General features: G+C 37.7%; 1 protein-coding gene across 1 annotated transcript in view; it reads right to left on the bottom strand.

Moving 5' to 3' along the window:
* Positions 1-21,347, bottom strand: part of CDR2 (cerebellar degeneration related protein 2) — a 33,671-nt gene that overhangs the window by 11,459 nt on the left and 865 nt on the right. Inside the window, exon 2 of the mRNA XM_036742128.1 lies at positions 9,980-10,092. Coding sequence (XP_036598023.1) covers positions 9,980-10,092 — 113 coding nt within the window. The remainder of the gene's footprint in view (positions 1-9,979; positions 10,093-21,347) is intronic.

Below are 21,347 nucleotides of genomic sequence, written 5' to 3'. Positions count from 1 at the left end.
AAAGCCAAAAAGAGCCAACATGGAGAGCTAGTGAATAGAATAGGAAAGGGAATGGGAGGGAAAATAAGTCTCCTCAAAGCATCCCATGCTCACTCTTATTGGTAAAAACCCTCTAGGATTTGCCCTCCTGGAGTAGTTTCTGTAAGTGAAGTACTGCTCGCTTATGGGTTGTTTCAGGGTTTACTTTCCAATAACTCAGAATTCTTGTTTTTTTATTACCCTGCAACCAAGATTTCTTTTCAGAAGACCAATGTATTTAGAGCTCTAAGGCCTTAGTAATCATCTAACCTAGCAGTTCTCAAAGCATGGTCCCCTGGGGGGTCCAAGAGATTCTTTCAGGGTTGGAGAAGGTCCTTGAGGTCAAACATATTTTCACAATAATTTTTTGAGCAGAGACAATCAGGGTTAAGTGACTTGCCCAGGATCACACAGCTAGCAAGTGTCCTTGGTCCACCTGACTCCTGGGCTGGTGCTCTATCTACTATGCCACTTACCTCTCTCCCCCATTTTCACAATAATATTAAGACAATATTTGCTTATTAGGGCAGCTAGGTGGTGAGCCTGGAGTCAGGAAGACCCATCTTGAAATCTGGCCTCCAACACTTACTAGTTGTATGATCCTGGATAAGTCACTTAACCCTGTTTGCCTCAATTTCCTCACCTGTAAAATGAACTGAAGAAGGAAATGGCAAATCACTCCAGTATCTTTGCCAAGAAAACCCTAAATGGGGTCATAAAGAGTCAGACACAACTGAAACCATTGAACAATAATATTTTGCCTATTAAAATACTCCTCCCTTTTCCAGCTATATATCTGTGAGGCTGAATTTTCTTCACAGACTTCAACCAAAACAACACACTGCAAAAGACTGAATGCAGAAGCATTCTATTAAGCCACTGAAGAGAATTAAGAATCAGTTTTTATTTCTAATATGGTAAATACTAATAAACATAACCTGCATAAACAAAGGTTCTTTGAAACCCTCAATAATTTGCATAAAGGACAAAAGAGTCTGATCATATTGTCTCAGAAAGATTTAGTTTAAATTCATACAGCTAGTAAGGAGCAGACAGAGCTAGGATTCAAATCTAGGTCCTCTGAATAAATCCAAGGAGGGCTTATTCTACTATATGATTAGGAGATCTTTCTGTTATTGTTTAATCATGTCTGTCATGCCCAACTCTTCATGACCCTATTTGGAGTTTTCTTGGTAAAGATACTGGAATGGTTTGCCATTTTCTTCTCCTCATTTTACAGATAAGGAAACTGAGGCAAACAGGATTAAGTGATTGACCAGGGTCACGCAGCTAGTAAGTGTCAGAGGCCAGATCTGAACTCAAGAAGATAAGTCTTCCTGACAATAGCAACAACAGTTGGTCTCCTTGCCTCAGGACTTCCACTTCAGCCCATCCTTACTCAGCTGTCAAACTGATCTTCATAAAGCCCAGATCTGACTATGTCACTCCTCCCTATACTAGTCAATAAATTACAGTAGCTCCCTCAAATACAAAATCCTGTGTTTGGCATTCAAAGCCTTTCATAATCTGGCCCCCTCCTACCTTTCCAATCTTCTCATACCGTACTCACTCCCAGAATACTCCCAGACCCAATGACAATGGACCCCTTGTTTTGTTCCTCCCCGAAGACTCCGGGCATTTCCACAGGCTGTCTCCCAGGTCTGGAACTCTCTCCTTTCTCCTCTTCACCTTCTGGGCTTCTTTTAAGTCCCAGATAAAATTCCACCCTCTACAAGAAGCTTTTCCCAGTCCCCCTTAATGCTAGTGCCTTCCCTCTGTTGATTATCTCCAATTTACCCTGTAAATATCTTGTTTGTGCACAGTTGTTTGCAATTGTCTCCCCAATTAGACAGTGAAGTCCCTGAGGACAGGGACTACTATTGTCTTACTTTTCTTTGTATCCCCAGCCCTTACTTAGTACAGTGCCTGGTACATCAGGAGAGGCTTAATAAAAGGCCTGCTGACTTGTCTCATTTTGTTTTAGCTTTGTACCTAAGGTTTTCAGGAAGGCAGATTTTCAAGAGCAGACCACCCAACACAAACAGTACTACAATTCTGCTTGATAAATCAAAAAAATGCTTTACTGAAACTTAGAGACTCATATTTTTCTTTGTTAAGGAATTTTGTCTTTTTGTTTCAAGATTACTATAAAAATGTAAGAAGCCATAGCTTGGGTCAGAGAGAATTGTAATGAAGCGGAAACTCTGCCCTTTCCTCTTCTCTCTAAGCATACCTATGCTTAGAAGATAAATTTAAAAATTTGTCTCTGACAGAGCCTTCGGCCAAAACGCAGGGTACTGAGTTTTTTTTCTTTCACAGAGGTTAAGTACAAATAATTTAGTGGCAAAATCAGGACTAGAAACAAGGTCTTAACAATCCACATACGTTTTATTAAGTGCTTAATACATGCTAAGCACTGTTGGCAGTGCTACGGTTACAGACAAAAATGAATAGTCCACACCCTCAAGGAATCTATGGAGGTGGGAGTGGGGAATGTCCACAGAGAGGAGCTTGCACACAGCAGGCGCTTAATAAATTTGCTGAACTGAATTACAACTCCTAGTTCATTACCTTTTATAGTCCACTATGCTGCCTTAAAAGCAGAATGAGGTTCTCTAAACACAGTTTAAGTACTAATATTAAGAATTAGTATACTTAACCACTACATTAGCAACCACTTAAAATTGTTTATGGATGAAGTGATAAAACTACCCTCTACTCTGTTCACACATTGAAAACATAAACTTGAAAAGTACTTGTGGAATTGTAGAAGGCTATCCACTAATCTAATTGCGTTAGGCCACACTGATGCCCAAAGTAATTTGCCACATTAAATGTTTTCCTTCCTTTTCTCCATCCAGGATAGAAAAACCAGTCCTGGAATCCAGAAAAACTTGATGCTGAGATAGTAGTACTAGAAAAGGGCACAGAAAGACAAGAAGCCTCTGAAATCAACAGGAATAGGTCCAACTAGAACATAGATAATTAGATAACATAAACTAAAAATCTCTTCCCAGCTAGCAGAATGGTGGCCAATCTTATCAGAAGTGTTAAAAATCCAGCTTTCCAAAGAAGGCATAGCCAAGGTCTAAAATCCACTCTTGTAAAATTCCCAGTTGTCTATTGCTTCCTTAATCAGTCAAAGGCTGCTCAATTTACAGCCACCCTTTCTACCATTCCACTACGTAGGAGGCCTTTCCTGTGCTGCAGAAACAGAGACAAAACTCAATCAACCTTAGCCCAGAAGGAAAGAACTTAGTGGGGTGGGGGGGATAGGAGTGGAGATGACGACAAGGACGCTGGAAAGGAAATTCAAATGTAGACAACATAGATAACTAAGTCTTTTCTGAGGGGGGGCACTAGCAACAGAAACTGGGGGTGGGGAGGTGGGCAGTGAGAGGGAACAAGAAAGACTTTCAGTGGGAGGCAAAAATTAAGCTGAGCTTTGGAGGGGAAGGGAACAACCATTTACTAAACACCTACTATGTGTCAAGCACTGTGCCAAGTGCTTTTCAAGTATTACTTCATTTGATCTTCACAACAACCATGAAGTAGGTGCTATTATGATTCCCTTCCCCCCCCCTCCCCTTTTTTGCAGTTCAGGAAAATGAGGCAGACAGGGACATAGTGCTAGTAAGTGTTCAAGCGTTTGAACTCTGGACTACATGGCTGCCTTTTCTTTTTCTTGAAGGAAGCAAAGCATTCTAAGAGGCGGCAGTGCATGTTCCAGGGATGGGAGGATAGCTTTGGCAAGGGCTTTAAGATGGAAAATAGAATAAAGCACATCAAGTACGGCGGTCTGGCTGTCATTTAAGACAGCACAAAGGTACAATAAACCCAGAAAGGTTGTCTGGAGTCAGAAGATGAAGGGCTTTACAAGTCAAACAGAGGAGTTTGTATTTTATCCAAAAGACAAAGGAAGACCACCAAGGTGACAAGTCCCATTACCACACGTACTGTTCTTCATTCTCTGTGAATGGTTTGCTTTAGGATTATCCTTTTTTTTTTTTTGCAGTCATGCAAAACATTTCTATATTAGCCACATTGTGACAGAAAACAGACCAAAAAAACCTCCCCAAAACCAACACACACACACACCAAAAACCCAAGAAAAATAAAGTAAAAAAAAGCATGCTTCCATCTATATTCAGACTCCATCACTTTTTTCTATGGAGGTGGAGAGCATTTTTCATCATGAATCCTTCTCAATGGTCTCAAACCGCTGTATCACTGAGAAAAGCTACACCATTCTCAGTTGATTATCATACAATATTGCTGTTATTATGTACAATGTTCTGGTTCTGCTCACTTCACATCAATTTATGTAAGTCTTTTCAGGTTTTTCTGAAACCATCCTGCTCATCATTTCTTATAGCACAACGCTATTTCATCACACCCATAAGCCACAACTTGTTCAGACATTCCCCAATTAATGGGCTTCTTAATTTCCAATTTTTTGCTACTACAAAAAGAGCTGCTATAAATATTTTTGTACATATATGTCTTTTTCCTTTTTCTTTTAAATTTCTTTGGGATACAGACCTAGTAGTGGTATTGCTGGGTTAAAGGGTATGCACAGTTTTATAGCCCATTGGGATTATCCTTCTGAATCACCTCAAATTTGAGTTTCTTTGCTAATAGAATAGATCAAACAATTAATCCACAACGATTTAATAAACAACTACTATATGCTAGGCACTGGGGGTACAAAGACAATATTAAAATAGTCTCTGACTTTAAGGAGCTTATATTCTGTAGCATGGAAAAAAACTTAGGCATGGATAAGTATATATGAAATCTATACAAAATGAATATAAAACATAAATTTGAGGGTGAGGAGAAGATAACAGTGGAGTTCTGGAGGAAATAAGGGATTTTAAGAAGTGATGGTAAAGACAGAAAGCATTCCAAACATGGGAGACAGAAGTGCAAAAGTACAGAGACAACCATGTCATGTGTGAAGAATGGTAAGAAGGCCTGTCCAGCTAAACTGTAGGACATGGAAGGGGGGATCATTCATAATGAGACTGGAAAGGTAAGTCAGAGCTAGTTTGTGAAGGGCTTTAAAAGCCACAGGAACTTCATTTGATTCTAGCGACAATAGGATGCATCTAATAAACTGGATTTTATTGAGGGGAGGATGGGTAATTACTCGGTCAGACCTGTATTTTAGGAAAATCACTTTGGCTGCTGTGTGGTAGATGGACGGGAGAAGGAAGACTTGATGCCTTCGCAATAGTGCAGGAAGATCAAAGTAAGAGATATTACAAAGACAGAAACAATATTTGGTAACTGACTGGACATGTGGTATGAGAGAGAAGATGACTCATGGTTAACCCTTACTCTGTTACTTGAGAAACTGGAAGGATAGCAGCGCACTAGACAGAATTAAAGAAGTCTGGAAGACTTTTTTTGGGGTAAAGATATTAGTTCAGTTTTGGACATGTTGAGTTTGAGATGACTACAGGATATCCAACTGGAGATGTTTAAGAGGCAGTTGGAGATGAATGACTGGACCTCAGGAGAGAGACTAAGGCTAGATATAGAGAGATGATTTCTAGAGGGATCATAATTAAGTCCATGGGAGCTGATGAGGTCACCAAATGAGAGTAGAGAGAGAGGAAATAAAAGAGAGCCCAAGATGGAGCCTTGGAGAATACTTGCATTTGGGGGTGGGGGATGATAAAGATGATCAACCAGTAAAAACAACTGAGAAGAAACAGTCAGGTAGAAGAAAAACCAAGAGAAAAGGCAGTGTGTCATGAAAACCCAAATAGGAGAAAGCATCCAGGAGAGAGTTGTCAACAGTGTTGAATTCTTCAGAGAGGTCAAAAAGAATGAGGATTAAGAAAAGGCAAGAGTAATGATGGAGTGATAATATCAGAAGCCAGGCTGCTAAGGGTTAAGAAATAAGTGAGAAGACAAGAAGTGAAAGTAAAGGATGGAGATTGCTTTTTTCTTAGGTGACATTTAAAGCTAAGGAAAGCAATAAGGATGAATATTCCTTTCAAAGAACATGCCTGTTTTGCTGATTCTGAAATGCTCATCTACGTATTTTAATGTTTTGTCTTTTTAGATTCAAAGCTAGAACTTCTGATTGAAAAAAATGATAATTTGTACTTTCTAGTCTGAATATTTGAGAAACTAGTTTAATTAACTTCCTTAAACAGATAAAGAAATAAAGATAAACAACTTACAAAGCAATTGTTCTGGTGTAAGCTCCTAGTTCCTTTACTAACTGATAGGCCCATTAATTATGTAGTAATTTGAGTTGAAATTTCTCTTCTACAGTTGGAAGAAGTGCTTTAATTTGTTTTGTTGTTGTTGGGAGGGGTTGCCTAGTGTGTATAGTTATGCTTATGTAATTAATATCAATATTCTTTTAAGACTGATTTCTACATACCACTCTTCAGAAAGACTGAAATTTTATGACATTTCCATTGAACTGAAACATATTAGCCACAGAAAGCCCCTGGATATCGACTCCTAAATCTATTATCTCTCAACCCCTGATTCTCTTCTCATCCCAGATTCTAATCTCCAACTGCTGATAGAATAGTGTCACCTGGATGCCCCTTCTACCAGCACATCTAAGTCAACATGTCCCAAACCCACTTCATCTTTCCTCTTAAACCTTTCCTCTTTCTGACTTCCGTTTTCTGTCCATGGCACCATATCTACCCAGTCTTCTGTGTTCAAGACCTTGGTGTTCCATTGGACTCCCCTCTTTTATCTCCATTAACACACATCTCCATTCGACCCCAGCCTCTTGTTCTCACTGTTACCGACTGACAACATCCTTCATTGCCACAGGCTTGTGCCACTACTGCAAAAAGGCCTTGTCATGCATCCTTCCCACTCCACTGTCTTCCATTTCATCCCCTGAACCCCTGCCAGATTTGATCATTCCTCACTCAAAAACTCTCAGGGGCTCTTTTAGGTCTTGCCAACATGTCACCTACTTGTCAGGACTCTTCACCATGCAGTGCTATTCCATCTTTCCTCTTTTATTTCATCTCATTGCCCTCAGTGCACACTAAACTGTTCTGACTTGCCCTCTGAACGTTTCTTGCTGTTTTGTCTTGCTGTTTCCCATTCTGGGAACGTCCTCCGCCACCTCTGGTCTTCGGATTTCCTCCCCATCTTTTAAACCCAACTCAAATGCACCTTCTCCATGACCTGCTGCTTTTACCCTTTGGAGTTTAAGCGGCACTTTGTTTTGTCTCCCTCCAATGTACTTTCCATGTAGTCCTTCCTATTACTGTCACTCACAAACGTGGAAGGACCGTATAACACAAGGTGATGCAATCTCCAGACCAAGGATTGTCTTAGCTAAACTTTGACCCTCTACAAGCAGCCAACACTGTGCCCTTTGCACAGCTGGCATTTAATAATTAGATGAATCTGAAATATATAATTATTACAGTTAAGTATTTTAAATCATTTTGGGATTCTGCAATACAAACAAAATTCTCTTTCCCCTCTGTTCTCCATATATGAAGTGAATCATAAAGGAATTAACCAAATAGTGTGATCCACCTAGGTTATCAATCAAGCTAGAAAGTCATTCTATTTGGCCAATGTGACATCTGGCAGGCCTTCAATTTTTAAAAGCTTGGGTAAGTATTGTAGGTATCTTGGCAAACTCTAAGCCTCATTAACTTCAACTAAGGGAACAGCATGTTCTACAATCTTTGTCTAACACATTAAAGTTGTACTTGGCCTAATTTTAAGACTCACTTTCCCAAAAGTTTTAGAAGTATGTTTTGGGCAAGCCACATAAAGTTTTGTGAAAATGCAGTTAAGGAGAGGGTCTATTGCATACACTGTAAGCACACTTTTTTGCTTTTGATAAGATCTTTTGGGTAGAATCATTTCTTTTTTCTTTTTGGTGAGTCAATTGGGGTTAAATGACTTGCCCAGGGCCACATAGCTAGTAAGTGTGAGCTGTGAAGTGGCTGAGGCTGTATTTGAACTCAGTCCCTCCTAACCCTAGGGCTGGTGCTTTATCTACTGTGCTACCTAGCTGCCCCAGGGTGGAATCATTTCTGAGTAATGCACTCATAAGCTTCTTGTGTTTGGCTCCCTCCGGGTTATAGTGTAGAAGAAGAGAACCAGAAAGGTGGGCTCAAGTCACATCTCTGTTATTAATTAACCTAAAAAAGTCATTTCACCACACCTTCTGCATTTATAAGCTATGGGTATCGGGCTATGTGACCTTAAGTTCTTTTTTGTTCTGACACCCAATTCCTATGCTTCCTATCTTTATAACCCCAGCACTGAGGCGGTCCTCCAAAGATGCTGATTCAGGTAACACAGGCTCCATGAGCATGGACAATGTGAAACTTTTCTGCACAGGCACAAAAGCCCTGGTTCCTATGTTGTCAAAATCTTTGGAGGTTTAACTTGCAAGATTATTGATTGAGGTATTTCTAAAAAAAAATTAAGTTTACTAATAAAATAATTAATAATGTAATGGTTCTAGAACCGTAAAAAAGGTCTTCAATTACCTGTGCTACTTAAATGGCAGTATTTACCAACAGCCGGTGAAACAATTACCTCATCATCAAAACAGTTCTGCTCATGGATAGACTCACCAACCAGACAACTTTCTGAGCCCTCCCTGGCTCACGCATTTGTACATCGTCTTTCCCGTCTGGGTGCAAACTCCTTGAAGGCAGGGGCTGTTTTGTTTTGTTTTTTTAATTTATATCCCCAGTGCCTGGCACAGAATAAGCATTTAATAAATGCCTCTCCTTACTAAAGAATCTGAAGTTAAGCATCTCTCTTAGATTATTTTCTATTTTATGTGACAATCATTAAATCAAAAATACCTGTAAATGTAAACAGATTGAAACCACAGTAGAGAAAAATGTTTTACTCTTAATCCTTTGCATGGTAAAACTCAGGAGAAAAACTAATAAATGAGCAACTTAGAATTTAGTCACCTTGGTCCTTTACCTTCAGAATGCCTTATCTTCAAAATTTAAGAAACTAAAAAAACTAAAAGCAGAAACGCAGTATTCCCACCATTGTTCTGTGTTTAAATACTGTCATATGCAATTTAAACTTAGTTAATTTTAAAGGGAGACAGCAGGGAAGAAAGGAAAGAACACTGGTTGAGTGTCAGAGGACTGTTCTAGTTCCAGCTCTGACAAAGCCTAACTAACTGACCATGAGGAAGTCACCTTGACATAAAGAGCTCATTCTCATACAGCACTTAATGGTTTACAAAGCACTTTCCTTACAACTTTGAGGTAATATAAAGTACTATCCCAATTTTACTAATAAGGAAACTGAGGTCCAGAAAGGTTAAGTGACTTGCCCAAAGGAGCTGGGACTGAATTGAGGTCTCTTGGTTCCAAGTTCAGGGTTTTCCTCCACACTGCCTCTCCAAAATGAGAGATAGACGAGGTGCTTTCTAAGACCTTCCCTTCCAGCTCTAACAGCCTGCAACTCTGAAATCTTATCCCCAAAATGTCATCAATGTGTTAACATGGCATAGTAGACAATACTCTGAAAAGGAGTCCAGGGATTCACTCTAACCTGGCTCTCAGACTAATTCCTTGACCACAGTCAAGTCACTTTGTTTTTCTAGGCCTCATTTTATCATCTTTGAAGTTAGTGGGAAAAGATACAGGATAATTTAAGGTTCTAAGTAGCTGTAAAATTCTACTATTCATGGTACTTTTCCCAAAAAAAGAAGCCTAAAAGATTCAGTATTTCTTGGTTTTCTACACCTAAGGCACGGAAGGGGGCTCTATTTGAGCAATCCTGCAATTCAATCAAGTTTTCTCAATATTAGTCAGGGCTACACTGGAATTCAAATATTGACTTTCGCTGCAGCAATCTGTTTCAGTATGTGATGGATATACAAATTAAACAAAAAGACACACGCTACACTGAAAGCCCAGAACTTCAGGAATACCGCAGAACACTTCAGGAATGTAACTGAGTTTACCTCAATTTCCTGTAACTGCTCCTGATTCGTTGTGTACATGTGCTGAAGAGACTCTTCAAGCTCTGTGTTCCGATCCAACAACGTCTTCCCAAGTTCAGCAGCAAGTTGCAGATCTAACAAAAATATACATAGTAAATATAACATCATCCCCATAACAACAACAAAGCATTTATGTCGCGCTTTGAAGTTTACAAAGCACTTTACTACAAATGTTATCTCATCTGATCCCCACAACAACCCTGGGACAGAGAGCCAGCATTAACATAGCACCTTCTACATGCCAGGCACTGTGCTGAGACCTGGACAAATATTATTTCATTTGATCCACAAAACAAACCTGGGAGGTGGGTGTTACTATTTTCTTCATTTCATAGATGAGGAAACTGAGGCAGGGAAGTTCAGTGACTTGCTGAGGGTCACCTAGCTGGTAAGAGTCTGAGTCAGGGTTTGAACTCAAGTCTTCCTGACTCCAGACCTAGCACTCCATCCACTATGCCACTTAGATCACATCAGTAGCTATTGGTATGATCTAATGGAAATGTGGACGGTGCTTCAGTCTCAGATTCTAACTAGTCATGTGACTTTGCAAAAGTCACTTCACATCTCGGAGACTGAGTTTCTTCATCTCTGCATTAAGCTGTCTGAACCCGATAATCTCAAAGGTCTTCTAAATTTTTTTACATTAATCTTTATGTTATGTTGAATTTCTATGTTAATCTGGAGGTTTACAGCTACTAGCCAGTGTTTTTCTAGGGGTTTAAGTGAACTATCACATATTCACTATGTGGGATTCCAGAATAAAATTATTTTCTTGGTTTTTAGTGATACATTTAAGATAAAAAGAAAAAAAGGATATTGAGTAAATTTTTAAAGGCCTAGTAAACTTTGTTATTGTGATAAGGCTAATTTAATAGCTTTTTTTGGGGGGGGGGCTTAGAAAAACTGAATCCTCCCCATTGTAAACACTTTTTGATGAGAGAGGGGTGGTAACTAGGAATTTTGTGATGATTAGGAATTTATTTTGTTTTTAATGATACTTTGGGGATTTATTGTGATATTAAAAGACATTTTACACAAACTTAGTTTTGATAAATTCCAATTTTAAAGATTTTTTTCTTTTAAGACTGAATAGATGTCAGTTTAGAGGTTTCCAATCAATTTACTTCATGAAAGTTTAGTGATTATCTTTTTAACATCAGGATAAATTTTAAGCTGTTTTTAAGGAAGAGAAATACTTTTAGGAAGAAATGCTTAAGTAAAAATCTGCTGTGTACATGTTTAATTAAAAATTTTTGTGTGATTTTTAGAAGGCTTACTAAATTTTATTTGTAAGCCAATATACTGTGATAATTTGATGATACTGATAACAATTGTGTACAAACCTACTATGACACCTCACTATTTGAGGAGAAAGTTTTTTTGATAGTCTTTTTGGAGTTTCATTCTCAGGTTTGTTGGGTCCTTGGACTGTCCTTAAACGGATGCTTAAAAAAAAAACCAAACAGCAGCTCAATGGAAGCAACATCTGAGATCCAAAGCTAGTGATTATTTGTCCATATCTGTCCCTGGGAATAAGGTTGGTAAGAAAAGCTATGGTTGGACTCTTCTTAATTCATTTTCCCATGCAAGAAATCTGTCCACCTGGTTCCATATGCTAGACTACTTACAGTGGTATAGGCCTTAAGGACCAGTTTTGGTGCTGTTATAACCATGTCCCTGCTTATAACTCTCATAGCAAATTTCTATTATCAGTGTAGACAAAGAATGGAAGTTTATCACTGCAATACTGAATCTATTAGTTATTAGATTAATATTACATCATCTGAATTACTGTAAGAAGCTGCAAGTAGGAAAGATCTTGCTATTTTGATCTAAATTTGTTGTCATTTCATGGCGTAAGGAAGAGTTAAATTAGTGCTTGAACTTGTCATATGTATAAGATTCAATTTCCTGGAGTATCTCATTCTTTCAGAATGATATGGGTATAATTAAGCAAAGGTAGAGAAGCTTGTGAAACAAATACGTGAACCTATTAAATTGTGAAGTTAAAGTCAAGAACCTCGTTTGTTTATGGAATAGGATTTCAGTACAAAGTATGTTAGTGAAGAGTAGTAACTTAGGAGCTATCTTGTGTCACCATAATGGGAAATCTGATTTTACTTATGTTTGTTATTTAATCTGGGATGAGAACATGTATAGAAATGCATGCAAACTACTTAAGAGTCCCCTTAAAAATGTTGCCATACTTTAAAAGGATTCTGAGAGTAGTGGTCTATGTTTATATCCATTTGAATGTGGTTAATAACTAAACATATTTCACTACAGACAATGTTTCATATAAGGTGTTCTCTGTATATAATTTAGGATTATTATATTTACACATCCCATCCCAAGTATCTTCTTGTTTGTTATTAAGCACCTTAAAGCAAAATCATTTGTGTAATGTTGAACTTAGGGATGAAAGCTACATCAGGATAAGTTGTGATTTTTCTGTGATGAATCTCTTACTGTTACCAATATGAGATTATATAATACTTGTTACTTAGGCTATGTGACCCTTGAGAGCTGAATCCATCTGAAGCTCTGATTATTGGAACTTGCTATTTAAGATCTTCTGGGATTGTAACTGATATTATTTTAGTCTGACTCCAGGTATGACCATCAAGGAATGCTACCGAGCCAATGAATTAATGATGTCAGCAAACCCATGTCGTTTACATCTGTGAACTACAGGCAGATTTCTGATGGGAAAGGCTGGGAGAATGACTCTTGGCATGGGCTCAGGTAGGATTATCCTGACTCAATTTCCCCAGTATGACAGTTCTTCTTGAATGGAAAATATACCACCGGACTGACTTTAATCCTGGCTCAATACAATTGGCTATCTACATAACTTCTGCCTAGAATTGACATCAAGATAAGGGAACACTTTCCCTTATATCCCTATTCTTCTTTTATGGCAAATTTCTATAATCATGTCATGTGATTAGTATGAACACAATATTATAGGCTAGTACTAAAGCACATCTGAGCTACTTTAATAAGATGCAGGCATAAGATTTGATCTATTTAGCCTAGAATTTTAGTTCTTTCTATATTCTAAACAACTAAGTAGATGAATATTTGGCCTTGTCATCTGTTTGTTACAAATTACATATAATTGCATATAAAAAAGGTCCTTAAATGTTTCAAATTATGTAAGGATGACAGGGTATTGATTCAACAGTTTATGGGACCAAGCTGTATTCTATTGTTGACTAGATCAAAAACACCTTCAGTATTGTTTGAAAAAGAGAATTTTGGTACAATCAATGTCCTTAAAGGAGAGTAATTTAAGGCAACTTATTTGATATGCACTGTTTTGAAACTGATCACTCAATGCATTTATATATACCATCCTGGAACCTTTTGTTACAATTGACGTCAATCTGGCAACTTCTAAATGAATTGATTTTTGTGTTAGAGTCCATCTTCTTATAAAAAGTGTTTGTGTTATTAATTACTTTGCGGAATCTCATGCTCCTAAAGGGGGAATGAACAGTGTCAAGTATAAAAACTGGGTTGTAATTTTCTGTTTGTGTCTGAGTTTCCTTTATATATCAACACGACAATTGGCCAACCTAAAACTGTAAATTCCCTGATCTAAAAGTTTCCAAATTTGATTTTCTTTTTCTTTTTCAGGGCAATTGGGGTTAATTGACTTGCCCAAGGTCACACAGCTAGTACATGTGTCAAGTGTCTGAGCTCGGATTTGAACTCAGGTCCTCCTGACTCCAGGGCTGGTGCTCTATTCACTACGCCACCTAGCTGCCCCCGGAAGTTTGATTTTCTAATAATATGGTCATAAGGTTTGAGCTAACTTTCATTATTTGCTCTGGTTATTAGCAAAGTAAGTTTAAAATTGCATTAAGACCAATTTTGTAGGCACAGAATAACATTTCTACAAGTGACTTGAACCAGAGAAGAACCACTCTGAGACCATACCCAAACCAGAGTGCTGCAGCAGATCTTTCCAAGGAACCAGAGGGATGAGACTTTATTTTACTATTTGTTAAACTTTTCCCTTTGTACCTTTTATCTGTAAGATCTACTTATCAACAGGGATTGCCCCCTCTGATTTTGCCTAAGTGCCTGTCCATCTTTCCCTTTTCCCTTCACATTGTCTCCCCTCTTAAGTTCCATAGTTAGAAATGTTGATGAAGTGTTTGTCGTACCAGGGATTCATTGAGGAGACTCTCTCTCTCAATAGAATCATCAAAAAAGGAAGGAGAGAAATGATTATTAATAACTAACGATTTGGGGAGATTCAGAGGTCCCCCTTTTCTCTCTCCTCAGTTCAAGACCTCTGTCTCTGAAATCTGAGCTAACCTTCTCCTCTACTTGACTCAACACAATCTTACAAGGAATCGCTAGTCTAAGGTGAATTCCATTCAATCAAGTTTGGGGGGAGATAGACCCTTTTGTCTAAATTGCCCAAGGCTGGGTGTGGTCTGAGTATAGAGATAATTCTGTCCAAGGGTGATATGATTTCACTTTTAGCCCCTCATTGGAGTAAGCCCACTTCTCTTTTGTAAAGTCCACCTCTCATTAATTCTGAGCCAATCAGGGTTGATTGCTACCTTGGGGAACACCTTGTATTAGAAGGACATAAAAACTATGAGCCTGCTGCCATGATTACCTTTGGTCTAACAGGGAGATGGCCAAATGACCATACGTTTATTAAAATTCTGTAATTATTAATAAAATGATTAAATTACCCAGAAACTATGTCTCTTGAACCTTTTTAAATGCCATCTGGTGAAATCAGTTTACAGTAGATTATAATATAAATGAGTAGAAAAATGGACTATGGTGTTAGTAAAAAAAAACTAAGCAAACAAAAAACCCCAAACCAAGTGAAAAGAATCTCACATTGCAGGTGCCTCTGCTCTGGACCCATCCCTACTTCCAGCTCCTGACCCATCCTAGAAACTTCCATGCCTTATAATTATGAAGAGGGAACATCTGTTAGCCCACCCTAGAGTCTCCCTCTGTCTGTGGTATCAGAGATTATAACTTTACTCTTTCCAGTACTGAATTTGGTAATCATCAAGAGACCTGAATTCATATCCCATTCTCACTCCTGCTAGTTATGTGGTAGCTTCCTCATCTATAAAATGGACATCATGATGCAATACTCATGCTCTCTCTCAAGGTTGCTGTGAGGAAAATGTTTTGTAAATTGTGAGGCACAACATGTTTGATTTATAGCACTTGGAGTTGCAGGAGACTTTCTTCACAACGACCCTGTAAAGGTTATGTGACTATTATCTTTATTTAATGAATGAGGAAATTAAGACTCAGAAAATCTAGGTGATTTGCCCAAAGTCACAGAGCAAGTAAGTGGCAAAGCCAGGATGAACTCAGAAATCCCTGGGCTTTAAGCCCATTGCAAAGATATTTGTTTTCTATTAGTGGCAAATGCACATTTATAAATGGCGAAGCAGAAAAATGTAAATTTATTATGAACAACTGGAACATCATATTTACCACATTTGATACAAAGTCAAGTTTTTAAAGGAGAAAAAGATGAAGAAATAGTATTTAGTCCTTACTTATTGCTAGTGCCATTAAAATTTCCTATCAATTAACCAATAATATTGGAAAAGTAGTGATGAGGAACAAAAGCCAATGCCAACACAATGTATACTTAAATTATATATACGTATATATGTATACATATGTATTACTATTATGAAGAAAGTAAAAATATTTGCAACTACTTAAATAAACAGAGAGGCACCATGGCATAGTGAATAGTTAGTCTGAGTCCAGAAGGCCTAGGTTCAAATTCTGTTTATACACATACTAGCTTCACTGGGAGTTCTCTGCACCAATGAAATCACAGGCACAGGAACGAAAATAAAGAAGCAAAATCCTTATAGTACTAGCAAATCTGGTCTTAAAATACATTTTCTAGTAATTTATTTACAATAAATATTAATATTACATATAATACCACCAGTGTATGTATATAACAAGACCTTTCTCACAAAGAACATAAAGCATTTAATACTAATCTTCATAACATAAGACATTTAGTCTTATTTTTCAGATGAGACAACAGAGGCACAAAAGATGTTATATGATTGGTCTAAAAAACTGCACTGAGTCAGGAGCAAAACAGAGATTATAATTCAGTTCTCTGATTTTACAGGATGGTACTTGCATACCAACCCTATAATCACTTCCTTCATCATCCAGACCAGTATCATTTTATATTTATGGAAAATAAAAATTCCTGCAGGAGACAAGTTTAATACCACTTATTTTTGCAGGAGAAAATACTTATTTCCTGGTGGAAATAGCTCACTCATTTTAACTTATTACACAGAACTATGGAAATGGAATTAAAGAACTTGGATTGTTATTGCCAATTCTGTGGGTGAGTCACAGCCTCAAGCAAGTCTACATCCTGGTTTTTTCCAACTGAAAAATAAATTGCTACTGCCCAGTAATATTCATTAAATTCTTTTTGGTCTTTGGACTGAGGTCCTACAGAAAATAGTTTATACAAATAGGGTGTGTGAAAATCATCCAGATGCTACTAAACCATAACGGAGGCCAAAGCCTTCCATGACATCATTACTTAGATATTACTTAAACTTCTCCTTCCTGTGCCCGGGCCTGTTTGTCACAGAGTATAATAGCCAGAGGCAGGACAAAGATATCCTAAATTAGTCATCTGAAAGGAAACCTGTCCCAGAATCAGACCTCTAGTTAGAGACTACTCTACTTTTCTGTTCAGTCGCATACGGTTGTCTGGAATACTTTTATTTAAGCAACCAGCTTCATTTTTAGTATGATCTTAACCACTTTTGCCAATTTTCCTACTGTTCAAAGGAATACAAAGGACAGAGCTCTTCAAGTGAGAAACAAACAGCATAGAATTTAAGGTATATTCTTATCATAAACTACATTTCTAGTTACACAAGGTCCTGACAGCCTAAGTAATCTTAAGCTACACAAGCTCCTGAATGTTTGACAACATAGGATTTTGGCAAGACCAGCGTCAACCATAAAAGCATGCCCTTATCTTTTGTGAAACAGCAAACCACTCATGAAGTCACTGTAGACTGTTGGTGCTTCTGTTATTTTAAGGACAAGGGGTTTTTTTTGGTTGTTGTTGTTGTTTCGTGTGTGTGTGTGTGTGTGTGTGTGTGTGTGTGTGTTTGGAAAACTATTCTTTTCCGGTTATATAGCATCTGGCTCCTACTTGTAGACAAAAACTGGCAACAAGCCCAAGAAGGCTTTCCAGAGTGGGGATAGATGAGAATTTTTAATAACCTTATTTGGCACTTTCAATAAAGGCAAAAGTGAAAAGGAAACAAAGTATAGAAGATCCTGTTCATTTCTCATTAAATAATTATTAGGGTTTCTTTAGTTAAGGGGTTCTCTTTTCTCAGCTGTTTAATGGTAAAATCACCTTCCTGGGGAATCAAATGATCTGGCTTCTAGTCCTAACTTTGTCACTATGTACCCTGGACAAGTGACAAATTTTCTTGGCCTTAGTTTCCTTAACTATACGATGAAGGGGTTATAGATGACTTCAAAGGGCCCTTCCAGTTCCAAGACTCTATGCGTCTATTATTCTGAGACTATACTCTTACTGAGAAACTTGCTGCAAGAATCCCTGAGTTATTTTCTATTCACCGCAGGCTCAGAAATCCAACATAGTAATGCTTTCATATATCATAGGATTCAACAAGTTAAGGTGTTGTTGATGGTCCTTCATTCTGGAAGAGGATCAGGAAGGTGATGCCATGACTTGCAAGTGAATTGGATTTAAGCGAGGGAGGGCTGTGCAAAGTCACCAGCCTCACTCTCTCCTCCGGATCCATTTGGGTTCAGTGGAAAGATACAGATCATGATGACTGGAAATGGCTTCAGATGCTGTGGGAAACTGTGGCCTTTTTGAGTTGAGGTCTTTCCCAGGTCTCAGTTTGATTGAGGCAACACCCACTCAATGATTAAGGTTAGGAATATATTTTAGGATTCAACAAGTTAAAGTGTATTTTAACTGTGAATAACAGGAAGCTATGCAGGTGCTCAAACATCAATATAATTCGTCCTACCCAGAAAACTGGGTCTAAACGCAGCGATGAACGTCAAAATTGAAAAAAGCTGTCAGTGAATTTTACGTCTCTAAAGCCCACAAACTATTACATTACTCTCAAATAAAAGCTATATATCAGCTAGTAGTCTGAAGCAACAACTTTGCATTAGCATGAGAACTGAAAGCTTTTGCCACTATAAAGTAATAAAGTAATATGTGTCACTGACTAACGCTCTGGTGTTAACTCCTGTTGCTAAGCTTTTGGGAAGCAAAAATTCCTAGCATAAACATTAAGTAAATGTTGGTATCTATTTTAATGACCCAAGAAACAGTGATTCAGCAAAGAAGTTAACATAAGGCAGATGTTATCAACTTCAGAAGATATTGAAGTTTTATAAAGCAACGGCACATGCTTGGTATTCTTATAAAAACCAAGCTGTAGCTTTTTGACGCATACAGTAGAAACCTGAATCCTTATTCTAGGCTTTTGCCTGGCTCACAAAGGTAGTAGATGTAATAGCAGCTGCCCTAAAAGAAAACTCGAGCTCTAAAGGCTCTTCACCTTGTTCTCAGGGGCACATTTCAAAGGGTCAGCCATCATTACTCTGTACAGAAGGCTCCTGTCCCAGAAAAGCTCTTACTCAAATAGATCACTGTTAGTATTTTTACCACACTAACCCTTCTGACAAAAGACAGTCTTTCAGCATCAAAGTATTTTATAAAAGTGGAGAATTTCTCCTTCTAGTATTTGCAGATAGCCTTCTATAAAAGATCCCACGTTGACCATTATGAGTCTTATGAGAGATAAGGTGGCAGATTAGTGTCTCCATTTTAAAGGTGAGTTCTTCATTATTTTTAATTTTTAAAAAGTACAACAAATCTTTCGCAAAATATTTGACCTAGCTAAAACTCACAAAGATTGCTAGAGAGAGATGCTTTTGTAGTTTCAAGTGCTTCCTTGAGGTTTTCTCCGAGACTGATAGATGTCTTTGAGACTGATTAAGGACTAAATTTTAAAAGGGCAGGGAGAGGGAGCTGGAGGTGTTAAGATTGTTTAAAGGTAACTTGTTTTGCTATTTCCAAATTCTCCCTACCGAGAAAATGGAAAAGAGAACAACAACAAAAGTAAATACATGAAATCTAGTTATGCTTAAGAACACAAATAAAACCACTGAACTAACAGGACAGCAGGATATTTCACTTACAGAATGGGAAAAATACCTCCTGACTTTTTAAACATTACACAAAGGCAGATTAAAAGTCACTAGAGAAATACTTTGACAAATATTTGGATCCAAAGCACTTCAATTTTCAGTTTTTTTACAAAGCCCTTTGGCAAGTTATACACATGAAAAAACATCACATCTCCCTTCTTGAGGTGTTCATGCTTGTCTTTTGGGGTTACAGTGGGAATCAAATGAGATAATAGGTATGAAAGCACTCTGAAAAGTATAAAATACACCTTGAGGTAGGAGCAAGAGCGTTGGATCAGGTGACATTTAAGGTCCTTTGATTGTAACACCATATTAAAATTCAGAGTCTAGGAAATTAAAAAGAATTTTTCACATAACTCCAACATTTGCTTTCATTTCAGAGTAGGTGAAATATTAACAGGGGTTATCCATCACAAATTCTTATACTTACAAAGGGCAAAGGCAGACTTATCCACATTGTAGAAAAGGACTCTGAAACAGCAATCCTAGTACAATACACAATTGGGAGCTTGGATTTATACTTGTGAAAAGCAGAGAGGAGAAAAAAATCTTTGAAGTCATGTATACAGCTCCTTTTATTGTACTTATTTACACCTAAATTTCCACTTAGCATACCACAGATTTACAGCCGAAAGGAGGTTTGGAGGATAACTACTCCAATGTCTTCATTTTAAAGATATGGAAACTGAGGCACAGAGAGGTTAAGTGACTTGCCTAAGTTCATACACACAGTATGTAGCACAGTTAGAATTAGAAATCCGGTTCTTTGACTCTAAATTCAGCTTTCTTTACAGATTTCTTCCCTACCTCCATTATATGTTGATACTTCATTAATTCTAAAGAACATATCTGAGTAATAAATGACCTAATATATAAGGGGAAACCTACAATATAAACTCAGTGCTGTATTAAAACACTCAGTAAAGCTAAGTAACTACAGAAAATACTATTTTGCAATAGTCAACTAGTTTGAATTACACAGACAATATAAGGCTTGACTACTTTGGTTATGTGATTTTTCAAAGCAAATTAGGTTGGAAAAAAACTATCCTAAAGAACAGACGTATATTGTTTTCTCTAATTCCAGAAAGGTTACAAGTCATTAAGCACATATTCCTCAAAGAGGAAGTTTAGTGTTCTAATGCCTTTCATTAATCTTATTTGGAATTTAAAGGGCAAATTAACTCTCAGCCCTTTAAGCTGTAAAATATGCCTACTCCTAGTAATGTTAAAAATGATCTATACTTTTTAAAAAAAATCAGACCTATGATTTCACTGACATAAGGAATTCCCTCTATTATAAAGAATAGGCACCTGCTCTACAACTTAGAGAGTTATTTGGGATATTGAGAAGTATATTTCTGATCAGGGGCTAAACCCAGGTTTTTCTGACTCTGAGGCTGGCTGTTTTCTATCCACTCACTATGACACACTGCCATTATATATTTTATTTCATAAAAATTACTAATTATAAAGACTATATATGTGAAATTGGCTTAGATCTTTGGAGAATGTTTATATGGGTGTGGAAAAGTCTGTGTTGGTTTCAAACTATCATTAAGTTCTGTCCTCATTTCTACAAACAAAAGCAAGAAAACTGCTTAAAGTTAAACTAAATGTGGGAATTGTCCACAGGGTTAAACAAGGACTTACTTAAAATGTCGAAAGGCATAATATAGTTCAAGCATGCAAGAATTCCTGGGATCAGTTCAATATGCTAAAAATGAGCAAGTGGACCCGATGTGTAAGCAGATCAGAAAGTATTTATTTTGGGATGAACTGAAGCAGAACTGCCAATAGAGAAATCCGCCTCAGACAAGCACTGGTACTGGGGCGCAAAGGAGCTTTTGGAGGCCAAGTAGTATGTAGGGTGGTACGTACTAAGTAAGGCATTACAATTCCGGAAGGGTAAACTATGCATAAACAATATTTAATTGTTTAACGCATCCGAAGAAGCACCCAACCAGGTGACTTCGGACAGAAAAGTCTCGGCAACCTCTCTTATCCACTCCGATCATCCCCACCCCGGTTCAGCTTGTCATACAACCGGACTCAACGA

Source organism: Trichosurus vulpecula, chromosome 1 (assembly GCF_011100635.1).
Source record: "Trichosurus vulpecula isolate mTriVul1 chromosome 1, mTriVul1.pri, whole genome shotgun sequence".
Classification (NCBI taxonomy): domain Eukaryota; kingdom Metazoa; phylum Chordata; class Mammalia; order Diprotodontia; family Phalangeridae; genus Trichosurus; species Trichosurus vulpecula.
Note: the sequence above shows the minus strand (reverse complement) of the source record. Positions and strands in the feature narration are given on the sequence as shown.